Consider the following 15,176-nt stretch of genomic DNA (forward strand, 5'->3'; position numbering starts at 1 on the left):
GAAGACGTCGCGTAACTATCTTGCATTGTATGCTCTTTGTCTGCAGCCAGGCAACAGGCATGAGCGAACGAGCCATTTGCCTACTTCGCTGCTCTCACGCGCGATGTACTGTCGCTAGCTGGAACGCAAGGATAGCGTCGTTTTTTCCGTCCCGGAATTGTCTGATATTTTACCTTCTTGTCGAAGTTAATGAAACTTAAAATGTCAGTCTGAGCTAGCGAGCATTCGGTCTGCGCAGTCACAAGTTAAATGCCATTAGCGAGTGAAGGGGGAGGCTTTTTTTCCTGTGAAAAGCTGCTAACCTTAGCTCAGTAACCTTAGCATCAGTGTCACGCGCGCCTTGCGTTGCCACAGAGGCGGTGTCGGAGCTATGTGATGGTGGGCTGGCCAGCTGCTTCGCTCATCTGATGCTGGTCGGAACGTGCTTGAGCAGGTAGGAGTTTATATGCAGGCATGAGTCTCCCCGCCGATGTCAGAGCACGGAAACATTTTCCACTTAGCATTTAACCATGACTTGTCACCTGAACGTTTTCCAGCCTCTGTTCACAGAGGTCACATCTTGACCAAGAGGAAATAACAAGGTGACTCATCTAACACTCATTACTCACTTTGGAAACACCATTTCGAGCATAATGACAAATTACATTTCATGGCATTTTTGTATTTTCTTTGTGTATAAATATTGGCTCTAACTGTGAGATGCTTTGAGGCCTGGGCAAAGTGTCTGTGAAGATGAGTCATTGTCTGGGAGAAATGTTTTATAGCCCCTATACTAAAGTTAATTTTATATGGGCATTGCAATTCTTTGGAAACCCTGCAATCATGTTATGTAAAAGAAGTATATTTGTCTCAGATTCTCTGTTTTGTCAGATGCTGAACTGTCCATTATAGAGTCAATTAAAACTATTTGCTTAATCGCTGGACATTAAACCGTAGAGAATCATGAGAGAATATCTGACTGAGACGGGCTCGGGTTTCTTTTCCTGCTGTTTAACGAAACGGGTCATGTCACAGTTCCGTTTAGCTTACTCTACACCAGGGGTGTCAAACCCGTCCGGTGGAGGGCCGAGACACTCCAGGTTTTCCTTCCAGCCGGCCAATAAAGCAGGTGATCGTAATTAGCAACACCTCTGATTTGAGAGAAGGAACTCATTAGTGAGATCAGCTGCTGGAGAGATGGTTGGAAAGAAAACCTGGAGTGTCTCGGCCCTCCACTGGACAGGTTTGACACATGTGCTCTACACCATATGTGTCAAACTCAAGGCCCGGGGGCCAATGTGGCCCGCCACGTCATTTTTTGTGGCCCGCAAGAGCTCTGTAAAATGCTGAAAAGTAAAAGTGAATCAGAGTTAATGTGTATTTGTGACTGATTTTTAATCTGTAAATGGGGTTTTAATGATAAAATTAAATATTTGTTGCTGACTCCATTCTGGACCCAAACCAGATGATATTCAGTGGTGAGATGGAGGCCCCCCCACCCTACATGACTGTGTTAAATTCCCTAAATATCGGTCAATAATCAATGGAGATATTGAAGAACAAATTACAGACAGACGCCGGCGATTACATAACCTCAGCGGATATTTTTACAGCAGTAAGGTATCGATATATTTTTAGAACTATGCAATTGCATATGTAATATTTGTAATTTAATTAAGTATGTAGTAGTAATTTAGCAGCATGTTAAAGAGTAGTTACATTTTATTTACATTAGATTACATTTAGTTACATTTACACAATGTTACATTTACAAGTGGCCCTTTGAGGGCAACCATAATGCTGATGTGGCCCTCGGAGAAAATGAGTTTGACACCCCTGTTCTACACATTCACAGGTGGCATATGTGTTCGACTTGCGTTACTGAAACTCCCCAGCCAGAGTGGACCTGAAAAGAAATCAGACTGACCTGCAATCATGTTGGAGGAGGACATGGAAGTGGCCATCAAGGTGGTTGTCGTCGGCAACGGCGCCGTCGGCAAGTCTAGCATGATCCAGCGTTACTGCAAGGGCGTCTTCACGAAGGACTACAAAAAGACCATCGGAGTGGACTTTCTGGAGAGGCAGATACTGTAAGCTACGTGCTACTGTAAGCTACGTGCTACTGTAGGCTACGTGCTACTGTAAGCTACGTTCTACTGTAAGCTACGCGCTACTGTAAGCTACGCGCTACTGCAGCGCTATCGTACGGAATAGTGACGCTTTAGTCAGTGTTGACCAGGCATAACTTTCTGTGTATCTTCTTTTCTTTTGTATAACATTTCGAGTTATGTCGCTAACAAACAAACAAATAGATGAATGCAGATGATATTTCGGGATGGATGCTGTTGACAAATGACTCTGAAACCTCTCTGCGTGGTTGTAGGGTAAATGATGAAGAGGTGCGCCTGATGCTGTGGGACACGGCTGGGCAGGAGGAGTTTGACGCTATTACCAAGGCCTACTACCGCGGTAAGATCCCACAGCGGCTGCTCCGTGGCACTGACCCGCCCGACGGCTGAGGTTTTCGTCTGTCACAGATTTCATGGTTGACTGGCCGTGTGACATTCACATGGACTGGCTTTCTGGTCGCAATGTTCAAAGGAGATCCATTGTTTATATGGCAGCACTATAGAACACGTGTTCTAAAGCTTTATAAAATGACAAGTCGGTGTCTTGCCTTGCATTCCAGGTGCCCAAGCATGCGTGCTCGTCTTCTCTACCACAGACGGGGATTCATTTCAAGCGATTGACAGCTGGAGGGAGAAGGTGGAGGCAGAGGTCGGAGACGTTCCCACAGTCCTAGTGCAGAACAAGATCGACCTGCTGGAAAAGACCGTGATAAAGAAGTGAGTAATAAAAGTCGCTCTGGAGCAGCAAAGCGATGGCGCACAGCGCCGTGGCTAAACGGTTATTACGACAACGTCTTTGTCTTTTCTTTACTCTGACTTTACTACTCGCAGTGAGGAGGCAGAAGCTTTAGCCAAAAGGCTGAAGCTGAGATTTTATCGCGCTTCAGTTAAAGAGGACCTTAACGTCACCGAGGGTGAGCGATTGAAAGTGTGTCCGGGAGTCTGTCTGAATATCACCACCGTAACACTTCTGCTGGTCTTACCTTTAGTCTTCAGGTACTTGGCTGACAAGTATCTTCAGCGACTCAAACAACAAACAGCAGAGGAGACAGACGTTGTCCATTCAACGAGCAATAAAATAGGTAAAAGCCGAAGTCTGTTCATCACTTTTTATGTTGCACTTTGTCTTCCATCAGTAGGGTGACATGAATCATGATGTGTGTTTTCCTAAAGGTGTTTTTAATACCACAAGTAGTAATATCTGCAACCAGAGCTCCGGCAACGGCAGAGAAATCATCGCTTTGCGACCGAACAAGCAAAGGACCAAGAAGAGTAAAAACCCTTTCGGAAGCTGCAGCCTTCTCTAGGTAGACTCGACTCGTTTCCGTGAGCACCGGTAGGTTGGTCAGTGTGCATATTCTGTGGAGGTTGACACATTTGGACACCAAAGACCGCACTGACTGGGGAATTGTGTTATAATGCTGTAATAACCCAATGCTTACTCTGAACCTTAAGTTGTTTCCACCCGCTGACGGTTGCATTTCCTTTGATTCAGCTTTGGTTATTAATCAATGATCTGAGCACAAAACCAACATTCGTACACTCTTGAGTCACAACAACAACTGCAACCACAGTGCATGTTTGTTTCCTGAATTTAATGATGCCCTAAATAAACCTGACATGACGGTAACTTATTCTATTTTTGACGTTTCAACTGTGCAATATATCTGCATGTATTGTAGAAGATGCTCAAATGATTTTGTACCATATTTTTCCAAGTGTCCCCAGAATATGGTTCAAACTATGCTGTTTATCCTGGAAAGAACTTTATGGAATGCAGAGTTTATTCTCTGCAAAGTATTTTTGTATGAATCAAACCGTGCCGAGTGATATTGTAACTGAAGTGTTGACATAGTGCCAAAATGTACTCTCTTCTGAGCTGTGGTGAAATATAGCAGTATGGATGTAACATGAAAATAGTACAACCAAATAAAGAATAATTCAAACCAGATACAGAATAGTCTGTGAACACTACTTCTTCACACAATCAAATTGTAAGACTTTCTAAAAGCCCTGGACTTCACTCGGTCACCTCATCGTGTTTTTGGTTGCATTCGTTGACATGTTTCACACGTAGCTGAGCTTTTCTTTAGCTTTGGTTCAGTTTTGAGTCTTGACTATCAACCAGCCTTGAGAACGTTTCTGTATCCATGTTTTTAGACTCCTCTACATGTCAAACGTGCTGAATAACTGCATGCAAGCCTTTTCTCCACATCATTGAATGTCCAAGCGTGTTTGTAACGCCGCATTGCCTTTTAATGTCCACATGCTCCACCACTAGGTGTTTTAATCTCTGCTCCTCTTCCTCTTTGTCCGATGGTCGGTCCACTAAATCTGTACATGTTCCTCAGGCTGTCTCTCATTTGTAACTTTGTGTTTATTTTGCATTTTTACTGATGGCCTTTAGTGCACCTTATCTAAAATGACAATGTAATCTTAAGGAACCTTAAGTTAAAACTTACCATGCTCGTGTGCTGCCACTCAGGTGTTGTACCGGTAATAATCTTTGTGTTTTATTATGTTACTTTTTTCCACACATGACTTCATTAAACTATTCAAAACATTTAGGAAGTCAGTCAGACAAAGAATCCAGATTGGGTTTTGCTGTCAGAATTTGGGATTTGTGTTTGTTGGGAATGGGTTCATGGTAATCTGACATTAATAAAGCAACTTTTGTTTCTTGAATGTGCTTGTTTGTAATTTCAATGACAACTCTTCTGCCACTACAATCACAATGCAACACAACAGTACAACAGTATGGACAATTTCTGATTGCATGTCATCATAGGAAATAATTTCACAGCTGTTCGTGGTGTCGGTGAAAGATGGTAAAGCCTGTAACAGTTAAATAAGGAGTTCTTGCCACTGAAGGGAGAGATTTTTCACCCTTCAAAATAATCTTAATCCAAGGTCAACCACGCCATTCATGCTAAGCAGGGGAGGCTTCTTCTGAAGAGTGCGATTGATTGACAGTGGATGAAAGAACACATTTAAAGAATGTTGTCTTTATTGTGACAGAAATGCAGACATAAAGCAGCTTTGGGCAAAAATGACCTAAAATCCACAGCTTCATGATTCCTTCACACAAAGAGGTCGTTTGTTTCTTTACTGTATTGTTGGCCCCATAAGGACTTGCTACACGTACGGTCTGACAGATTACAATGGCTGTGAGATACAACGGCATGGTCGGTGTAGCATTAAGACAATGTTTATTTGATGTTATTGGCAGCCATTGGATTTTGGTTCCTCTAGTTTTTGGTGATCCACCATTTTGATGCTCTTCTCAGCATTGTCAACGTTCCTCAGCAAAGTCTCCAGCCTCCGCTTGATCTTCTTCTGGTCCTCCAGAGCGCAGCCAATCACCAAAGCCTGAAACTTCTGGTCAACGGGGACGGTCGAGGCCTCGGCCACGCAGGCTGCGTGCAGGGCCATCAGCCGCTTGCGGCCGCTGTCCACGTCGTCCAGTAATCCTTTCAGCAGTTCATCGATTATGGACGTGGCCCTGCGGAGCGCCTCGTCCTGCTGGGAGCTTCTGATGGTGCCGACCGAGATCTCCACGGAGAGCGTGCGGCCCATGAGACGGCTCGCAGTTAACTCCAACTCAGAGCCGGCCCTAGCCATTTTAGTGCCCTAGGCGAGATTATGATTTTGCCCCCCCATAACGGCAAACATAATATATATAAAACCTTAATAACAACAGCCATATGACGGACCTTAAAAGTTTAATTATTCTTCAAAACAACTAGCACACGCTATACAATACAAATAAAAATAAAATAAAAATAAAAATAAAATAAAAATAAAATAAAAATAAAATAAAAATAAAATAAAATAAATAAACAGAAATAAAACAGGGTTACTGTTCAGATTAAGAGGAAATTAAAAGTCCTGACAGCTTCCACACAAACAATGCAAAACAGATACATAGCAAATAATTTTGCCATGATAGCTTACATTTAAGATTTTACACGTCTGAATTTCCTTGCGGCAAAGGCATCGATGGTATCATCAAATGATACCTGTCTTGAAAGCTCATGATTTATGCTCAATTTTTATCACCAGATCTGTGGTGTGGTCTCTCACTTCCTAAAGTGCATCTCTGACTTTTGCAGCCTGGTATCTCACAGCCTGTACACTGTTGATCCGACTTTCCCACCTAGTATCTGACCAGGATTTCAGTGTTGTGTGGACATGTGTTTTTAAGATGGACCATCTCTGAGTGGAGGCAGAAAATAGTGTGAAAAGCTTCTGCAGGTAGCCAAAGTAACCACTGGCATCTGCAGAGCTTTCTGCCCATGGATCAGCTACCACCAGATTTACTGTGTGTGCACTGCATGACACAAATAAAGCTCGATTTATTATGCTGTGTTCTTCTGGCATGTACGCACATCACTGAACAGAAAGAAGCAGAGAATATCTGTAAAGACAGATAAGCCACGGTATAATGGCGTTCTACCGTCGTATGGAGAGGGAAACTATTCCAGCTTCGACGCTACACACGGAGATGACGCATTCAAAGGCGTCGGAGAACCATGGTGTGTTCACAAACATGGGACATGTGACAGCTCACGTCAGAACGAACAATTATCGGCTGAAAACGCGTCTATGAGCCGTGCAACGCCAAACTAATAATATGGGCTTTCTAACATACGTTTATTAGTTTATTATTTTCCTTTATTTATTTATTTATTTATTTATTTATATTTTCGAGGCTTGGAGTGGCGCCCCCTCCAGCAGGTGGCGCCCTAGGCGATCGCCTAGCTCGCCTATGCTTAGAGCCGGCTCTGCTCCAACTCCTCCCTCTCTCCTGGAAGATAAAGTCGATTCAATAAATCAGGTGAATTCATCCATCCATGTCTGCTGAACCTGGTGATGATCATTGGTTGCTGTTTGCTGGATTACTAAAAGGTTAATCTTTTTGGAGATGATCCAGATGGGTTTTTTTTAACAGTGGTAGGGACAATTATAGATTTTTGTTTTAAACTGAATGTTAATTTTAATTTAAAGTTAAATGTCTGCTTTTTATCTCCAGGTGCATTGAGGCCCATTTCCAGCAACCATCCCTCCAGTGTTCTAACGGTACATTGTGTTTGCTCATTGCGTATGGGCGGGGGAGCAACTAATATCAAGTTGCTTCATTCCTTATTTAATCCAACCCAGGTCCGGCGCAGCATCCAAAGCGCATCATCCAAAGCGCATCATCCAAAGCGCATCCTCATCGGATCAAAATGCGACTCAGATCGAAGCGAGGATCAAACTCTAGAATATTATTTTTTTATTGAACTTGAGTCTCACCCGCACAGATGTTCCGCATTTCTTGTCCCGTCTGGATGGACTGGATGGTTTCCAGGATGCACTCCCTCTCCTGCTCCATGGCTGCCGCCGCGTCGCGTAAAGCCTCCACCCTAGCAGAGAAAACAACGCAATGACTGCAGCTCCATCCTCACTGCAGGAAGGACGGCTTCCAATCTCTGGAGAAAAACTAAGTTCACACGCCGGATGCATGTACCTTCATTAAATATTATAATAAACATGGCCCGATGATTTGGTTGTTCTATCCTAAACGTGTCATCGTGCACGTCGTGCGTCCCGTGCGCGCCGCGGCCCAAGCCTTACCTCACTTCCAGCTGATCCAAACTTTCCACAAGTCGCCCGGAACGAGCGGCCATGGACAGCGTCCTGTTGAACTTGGCGGTGGAAGACTCGCCCATTCTCGCTTGTATTTTAGCTTGAGCCATGACGGTGACCGATTACTAGTATGGATTATTGATCCGGTGTTCGTGGAGACCTTCCCCGACCCCTCCCCGTGCGCCCGGCGCTGTGAGTTGTCCTGCTGTGGCTCCTCAGCGGCTCAGGGAGAAACATGACCTAACATGGGCTGCGACTCCCCCCCCCCCCCGAGGACAGCGTGCAGCGGGTCCACGGGAATATTTGCAGCTGCTATAATAATCATTATAGGGTGGAAATCTGGCTCCAAGTAAAAAAAAATTTATTATGAAAAAAATAAAGAAATTTCACAATGAAAAAATGACACATTAGAACTTTATGCAGAGGAACAGAAAGGCATTATCTTCCTCATTTCTGCCCTGGAAACACTCATCTGAGACAAAACCCACTCACAGTCACCCGATCGTGGGCCTGGCAGCGCCCTGCATGGAAGCACTCGCCCACTGGAGTGGGAGTGGGAGTGGGAGACCGAATGTGAAACGCTGACACTGTGAAGGTGCAAAAGCCCTGCAGTCCATTTACCATTCTATGCCTTTAATAGTTACATTATGAAAGTTGTTAAATAGCAGAAGGTGCTTCAGTGCTCGGTTGTTGCTGGCGTCCATCAGTCGTGCACGAATGAGTTCGATGTCAGCACGAAGAAACGCGCAAAGAGCTGGACGACAACTTTCTGCACTATGGTGCGTTCAATGCACTAGAGTAGACGCCGAGGCTGCAGCACTGAGGTCCAAAGATTAGCTGTGGTGTGTGTGTGTGTGTGTGTGTGTGTGTGTGTGTGTGTAGCAGTGTCATCTGAGCCATCTATAGAAAATGTGTCAACACAGCAAAATGCCTTCACAACACAGGCTGCGTGAGATCAGCCGCTGATTTCATGGTATGAAACAAATAAATAGACAAAATAGACATAGCAACAACTAGCATTTATTGAATGTATTCTGAACACACGTTTGTGCAACAGAAACATGAATCTCATCCGGTCCTTAAAACTCCAGCAGACTTCTCTTAAGAGCTTCCTGTAACTCTAGAAGAAGAGCAGAGAACGAGAGTCAGGTTACAGCGAGTCTAAAACACACCACCACAGAGACTGCTGTAAAAAAAGCACTTTAACCTCGTGCGACATTACGCATGCACTACCACCGGCTCATATAAAACACGGTGCTCTAACAGGACATTGATGCATAAAATAAACCGTCTTCCAGCTCGTCCCGAGGGGTCGCCACACTCCTCCACTTCACCCCGTCCTTTCCACCAGTCTCTTCTTCTTTCCGTCTTACACCCACATTAATCCAATGTCCAGCAGCGTCCCGTGGATTAACAACGCTGCTGACTGTCGTTAACCCGGCCCTCGACCGATCCGGAATGGCTTTATGCTGATTTGCATTAGTTTGGGTTTTATTTGGCACATTTTTACGCCGGATGCCATTCCTGACGCAACTCTCTGCATTTATGCGGGCTTGGGACCGGGTCAATGGAGAAACTGGCAATGCTACGTTAGCTCCTGCTAACCCCATACTGAAATAAATTAGGTATTTTTTTTTAAATCAGTCATCTTAAAGCCCAAGACACTCACCTACTGACTCTCTCTCCTCTTCAGACATCCCATTCATCTCGTCTTCATCATCTGTGACAGAACACAATGAACAAGATGAAGCTCAGAGCTCAAATACATCCGTGGACACAGTGGATAGTCTGCAGTTTGGGCCGACGGGATGAAGAAAGGCAACATTTAAATGAAGTAAACTTAATCTCTGGGGCTTCAGTGGCTCTACAATTTTGGATTATTCCATTAAATGCATTTTAGCCTCCTTCTTTCCGTCGCAAAGTCAGCACATATATGTAACATAGAAATATATTTAAAAGTTTTACTCTAGCGAACAAGTACAAGGTTGGATTGTTTCGGTCGCCATCAGAGGATCTTAACTGCGTATCAAAGCTCAAAGCAAAGGCCGGCGGGGGAACCAGAAGAGCTGCAGCGAAACGTCCGTCCCGCCGTGTTTGGAAAGGAATAGCTCAGAGCACGAAGGCTGCTTTTCCCTCCGTGCCTCCGGGTTTTGTTGCCTACCGTCAAGTTTTTCAGTCGCTCTGATGGTCTGCTCCATGTTCAAAAACTTCACCAGCGTCTCATCATCGATTTCTGAAATTACAATATCAAAACAGAATTAAATGTTGAATTTAGAGAGGCGGCTGACAAAAAGTAAAAAAAAACTTCTACCTTTGGCGTCTGGATTGATCTCCGTGGCATTTATTGTTTTTACAGAGGGAGGTTCTGCTGCGGCGTCTCCGCTCACACTCCTGGCGCTCACACAGGGTTCCAGGGAACAGTGCAGGAAGTGATGGTGTTTATGGAAGCTCTGTACATCCCTAAAACTCTCCCGGCAACGTCTGCATTCTATGTCGAAGCTCTTATCCAGTTTCAGAGCCGGGTGCTTCACGTGAACGTGGGTCTTCATCTGAGCGTAGGAGGGCACAGTGAAATCGCACGGAGCGCACGTGTATCGACACCGTCCTTCCTGTGCCAGATCCCTCATGCACTGCGTGTAGGCAGCTTTCATCTCCGCTGGGCTCTTCTCTGAGCTCATGCACGGGCACGGGCACGCAGGCCGGCCGGCGCCTCCGGTCACCGCAGGCTGAACGCCCCCGCCCTCGTCTACGCGGTAGTAGTCGTTGCTGTGGACACTTTCGTAATGCCCCAGAAACTCGCCCTCGGACTGGAACTGCATGCTGTCGCAGAGGCCGCAGTAGTGGCGGCTCCGGACGTGCCCGCCGTGCTCGTTGGCGCAGTGCCTGCGTATGGTGGACTCCTTGAAGAACTTCTGAGGGCAGTGGCCACACATGTACCTCTGATAGCTGTGGCTGCCGACGTCACTGCAGTGCTTGCGGACGTCGTCCTCCGAGTCAAACACGTCCTCGCACATCCTGCACATCCAGGCCTGCTCCGTCTTCACGAGAGCCTGCGCCGCCGTTTGCTGCGGGACCGTGCACCGAGCGGGCGACGGATGCCGCTTGCTGGTGGACGGCCTGGCCTCGGAGGCGGCGGCGGAGGCCTCCCCAGCGACTTCCAGCTCGCCGAAGTAGGTGTGTCCGCTGTGCTTTTGCAACACGTGCGCCGAGGCGTCTTCGTATAGAGGCAACTCAACTCTGCACTGGCAGCAGTAGAAGAGGAAGTTGGAAAGATGAGCCCCGCCGTGAAAGCGGCTCATGTGCAGACGGGCGATTGAGGACTCGCCCGTGTGTTTGCCGCACACGCCGCACTGATGGAAAATCTGGTTCACGGACAGGAGGTGCTTCCTGGCCGCAGCCTTTTCAGAGAATCGCAGGCCGCACTCGCAGCGCCACTCTGTGGGAATCCTGCCGCTGCTGACGACGTCCACATCGGCGCCGAGTCTCTGCCGTTTGGCTGGAAATCCTAAACAGCTGCTCCTCTTCCTGTGTCTCCTCGGAGAAGAAGGAGGCTGCGTTCCCCCCCGTGCCTCAGCAGCGTCCGGCGTCCGTTGAGCTTCGCTAAACCTGCAGTGCTGGAGGACTGCTTTCTCCATTGTTTGGTTGATCTCCACGTGGTGCAGGGTCGACCTTTCGTGCATCTCAATGTCAGCTTCTTGAAAGAAGAGCTGACAGCAGAGGGAGCACTGTCCTCGCACCCGGAGCTCCTCCATCACCTGCGTTACCGTCTTGTCAGCTTTAGCCACAGCACAACCTTGTCTGCATTTCACACTGTCCAAAAAGAAAGAAAAAAAAGAGGGGGGGGGGGGGGGGGAGGAGGAACAATCAGTGCTGCAAAACAAAAAAATAATTTAACGTCTTCTATTTGAACAAAGAAGACGAAGTTCTAAAACATACTTAAAGTGAGCTTGAGCTGCAGGATGCGAGGTCAGCACTTTGTAGCACAGCGAGCATTGGACCCGGAACATCACAGCCTTGCACAAACCGATGAGGTGGTTCTTCACATATTGTGGGATGGGAACAGGCAGCGCGCGTCCTCTGGGTTCTTGACGAAGAGAAAAATAAAGACACAAATACATCGCTCATATAATTATTACATCTATTCAGCATCCTACGGAAAAAGCACAAATTAAATCAGGTGGGAGGTTTCTACAGTCCCAGAGATTAAATAGAAAATTGCTCAACATCACCATCTTCAAATTCCTTTCTAACCTCAGCTCTTGACATTTGGACGTGTCAAGTTTTAATAAAAGACGTACACGATGCCAGTAAACCTCACCAGTCATGGCGAGCGATTCTGCAAAGTGGTTTTTGTCCGACATGTGCTGAAGACACTCGTCGCGAAGGTTGAAGAAAAGGTAGCAGGCCGGACAGGCGAAGCACACGATGCGCTGATAGGTCAGGGTGAAGCTGTGGCTGTCTGGGGTGGACGAGGACACCTGGTAACAAAAAAAACCCAGAATGAGTCGCCACAGGTTTCCTCTCTGGAGCAAGGACCACACGACACCGGTCAGGAAAGCGCCGCGACCTTAGACTCGAGATGCGTCTGCCATTCCTTTTTGGTCAGAAAGTGTTGACCACAGGCAGCACAGCCAAACAGCTCGGACGGACATCCTTTCAGGCTGACGGTCGGGTCACACGGAGAGTGGTCAAACCTAAGCAGACGGCATTTTAGAATAACATCTGCTCTCAGGAAAGTTGTTCCAAATATTCTGAGGATATAGGAGTACCTTTTAAGGTGCCCTTCCAGGAGCGACACATTGTCAAAAGCTCGACCACAACTTATAACTGGACACGTGTGGGTTGAAGAATTCCCCGGACGAAAAACAGGTCTGTGTCTTCTAGAAGCAGAACTGAGCACTCCAGGTTTAACGCCTCGATATACCACAAAAGAGCAGCGTAAAGAATACGTGCAGCGGCATAAACATAGGGCAGGTAAACATGTAAAAACACAGGCTACTATGGAAGAGGATTCTGAATGAGGAGGAGGAGGCACCTGGCATCTTTAACCACATGTCGACGCAGCGCTTTGCTTCTTGATTGGAGCCAGTAGCTGAACTCAACGCCAGCTCCTGCTGCCGGTGAGCTTTTTGAAGGATCTGCTTCTCCTAAACAAAAAAAAAAAGACACATAAAATTAAATGTCCCACCATCTTTATAAATTATTTGATAGATAAACAAATTTCAGATGAAACAAACAAACTATAATTGTAATTTTGGTGATAAACTTTTAATTTTCCATTAAGCCCACAGGGTGGCGCTGCTGCTGCTCCAACTGGACCGACAAGACTCCCCACACAAACAGCATGAAAAGTCAAGTTCTTTTACGGAGCAGCTAAAGTACAAAGGGTTGTTAATGAAGTTTTAACAACCCTGAAGCTACAACACAGACTCAGCGTTTCCATGTTCAGAGTACTGAACCGCAGTCAAATATATTGCATCAATATCACACCAAGTTTTTGTTATATATTTCTTGCTATAGCATGATTTTTCAAAGTAGAGCCAGCAGAGACGGTACAAGTTCCCTTCGCCAGTGTAGCCGTCAAACAGAATACATAGAAATGTTTGGATGGAAACACGAGTAAGAATCTCCACCTTGAACGCTCGGCATTTATTTGCTCTTTGTCTTTTCTCGTGAGCCACTTGCTGTGCGAGTCTGTCCAGGGTGGAGCTGACTCTGGCTTTATCGCAGGTGAATTGATCTTCCAGCTAAAAGAGAATAAAACGCGACGTCAGGAAAAACCAACACAAGTATTGACATCATTTAATAATAATAAAATTCAGCCACTCACGGTGCTCGATGAGCATCCCTCATCCTCACTACTGCTCGTAAGATCAATATATTCCAATACTGGTTTGGCAGGGCCCTCCTGAAACAAGCACAAGACCATTTAATGACATTTAACACATCTATATTTTGTGGCTAATAATTCCGAAATGCCCTACAAAAGATGAGGCGATACACCGATCAGCTATAACATTATTGATCCCCCCCCCTGACACATCAAGGTGTGCTGCTGTATGGAGCACCAAGCATTAGCAGCAGATCCACTAAGTCCTCTCCGTTGTGAGATGGAGGCCTCCATGGAATGGACCCGTTTTTTCCAGCACCTCCTACAGACGCTCGATTGGACTACAACTGGGACTTTGTAGTCCAAGTTAAACTCTTTGTGTTCCTGTGCACATTCCTACCAGAGCCAGCAGGAACTTCTTCAGCAAGATGAGCTAATACTGCTTCTAACTCAGCAACTTTGAGCACAAAATGTTCATGTGCTGCCGAATGCGTCCCACCCACTATCAGGGTGCCACGATAAAGAGACGTTATTTGCTTCACCCGTCAGTGGTCATAATGGTATGCCCCATCGGTGTCAAGTGTCACAATCCTCAGCTGCAGTCATAATATGAGGAAACAGCACCAACAGCTGGAAGCAGAGTTGTTCTACCCTTCTTGTATATTATTGTTGACCAGAAACAAATATTAGATTTATTAGTTTCTGTGCAGTAACCAGATTGAACAAGAACAATTATAAAAACTCAATACAAAAAGGTACGTGAGATGCTTCCCAGATCTAAGGCGCAGTCCTATTTTTTAGTGAATAATGCAGTTTCAAAAATGGTTCATGGGTCGATGTGCTACATCTGCTCTATTCAAATCCAACTATGGAATGTCTATGGGATTTGTCACAGTGATGATGCAGGACTGAAGATCTTTAGATCAATTACTGCTAAAGTAAAAGAATACGGCAAAAGTCCTCGACTCACATTATGACAGGCTTTGAACAGAATTTGATTTGTAAAGATATGTTCCTAAGAGAGACGCTATTTAGGGGTGGGAATATTTTTAAGACCACAGTAGCCAGTAAAAGTAGAATTTTGTGTTCAAAATCAGGATTTAAAAAAAACCCCACTTTAGATCTGTTTAACTGAGCTTTTCAATCTCCCCTTGTTTGATAATAGCTGAATATTGTTTTGCTTCCAGGTGCGTGTGTGTTGTTCAGTGAATTAAATGTTGTTATGAAGTTCAGATCATGCTAACTTGTGTTATTCCAGACTGAATCGATTTTCCAGCAGATACAGCGGACCCATTACTTACCGACACGAACTCCACGTCTTCCGCCTCATCTTCGTCCGACTGAACCGGTGAAGACATTTACCTGAGGAAGGAAAAACTATTGCTAAGTTCAGAAGCCGCGGTGCTAACTTTGAGCATGCGGTGTCAGAGAAGCGACAGCGCCTCAAGTTACCGTTAATCCGTGCATATGTGCCTCTTAACGCGGCTCAGATTAAACAACCACGAACAACAAATCTTAAATGTTACAAAAAGATTTAATTTGAATGGGACTTGACCAAAATACATCGCCTCGTGTCAGATGGCTAGCTAGCATTTAGGTTAACCGTTAGC

General features: G+C 45.6%; 3 protein-coding genes across 3 annotated transcripts; 1 reads left to right on the forward strand and 2 right to left on the reverse strand.

Moving 5' to 3' along the window:
- Positions 1 to 378: 378 nt before the first annotated feature.
- On the forward strand, positions 379 to 4,773 carry LOC137912912 (ras-related protein Rab-23-like). Its single transcript, XM_068757041.1, has 7 exons — positions 379 to 433; positions 1,835 to 2,069; positions 2,363 to 2,448; positions 2,669 to 2,825; positions 2,940 to 3,022; positions 3,098 to 3,190; positions 3,282 to 4,773. The coding sequence occupies exons 2-7, from the start codon at positions 1,915 to 1,917 to the stop codon at positions 3,413 to 3,415; spliced, it is 708 nt and encodes a 235-aa protein (XP_068613142.1). The 5' UTR covers positions 379 to 433; positions 1,835 to 1,914; the 3' UTR covers positions 3,416 to 4,773.
- A 340-nt stretch (positions 4,774 to 5,113) lies between these two features.
- Positions 5,114 to 7,855, reverse strand: bag2 (BCL2 associated athanogene 2). Its single transcript, XM_068757048.1, has 4 exons — positions 7,725 to 7,855; positions 7,393 to 7,513; positions 6,192 to 6,194; positions 5,114 to 5,708 (listed from the first exon to the last, which is right to left on the reverse strand). Exons 1-4 carry the CDS (start codon positions 7,844 to 7,846, stop codon positions 5,328 to 5,330), a joined length of 627 nt encoding a protein of 208 aa, XP_068613149.1. The 5' UTR covers positions 7,847 to 7,855; the 3' UTR covers positions 5,114 to 5,327.
- An 883-nt stretch (positions 7,856 to 8,738) lies between these two features.
- On the reverse strand, positions 8,739 to 14,924 carry znf451 (zinc finger protein 451). Its single transcript, XM_068757047.1, has 12 exons — positions 14,868 to 14,924; positions 13,567 to 13,644; positions 13,370 to 13,483; positions 12,772 to 12,883; positions 12,506 to 12,650; positions 12,304 to 12,430; positions 12,055 to 12,214; positions 11,673 to 11,820; positions 10,048 to 11,546; positions 9,898 to 9,969; positions 9,406 to 9,456; positions 8,739 to 8,856 (listed from the first exon to the last, which is right to left on the reverse strand). Exons 1-12 carry the CDS (start codon positions 14,922 to 14,924, stop codon positions 8,816 to 8,818), a joined length of 2,604 nt encoding a protein of 867 aa, XP_068613148.1. The 3' UTR covers positions 8,739 to 8,815.
- Positions 14,925 to 15,176: the final 252 nt, after the last annotated feature.

This window comes from Brachionichthys hirsutus, unplaced genomic scaffold (genome assembly GCF_040956055.1).
Source record: "Brachionichthys hirsutus isolate HB-005 unplaced genomic scaffold, CSIRO-AGI_Bhir_v1 contig_797, whole genome shotgun sequence".
Classification (NCBI taxonomy): Eukaryota; Metazoa; Chordata; class Actinopteri; order Lophiiformes; family Brachionichthyidae; genus Brachionichthys; species Brachionichthys hirsutus.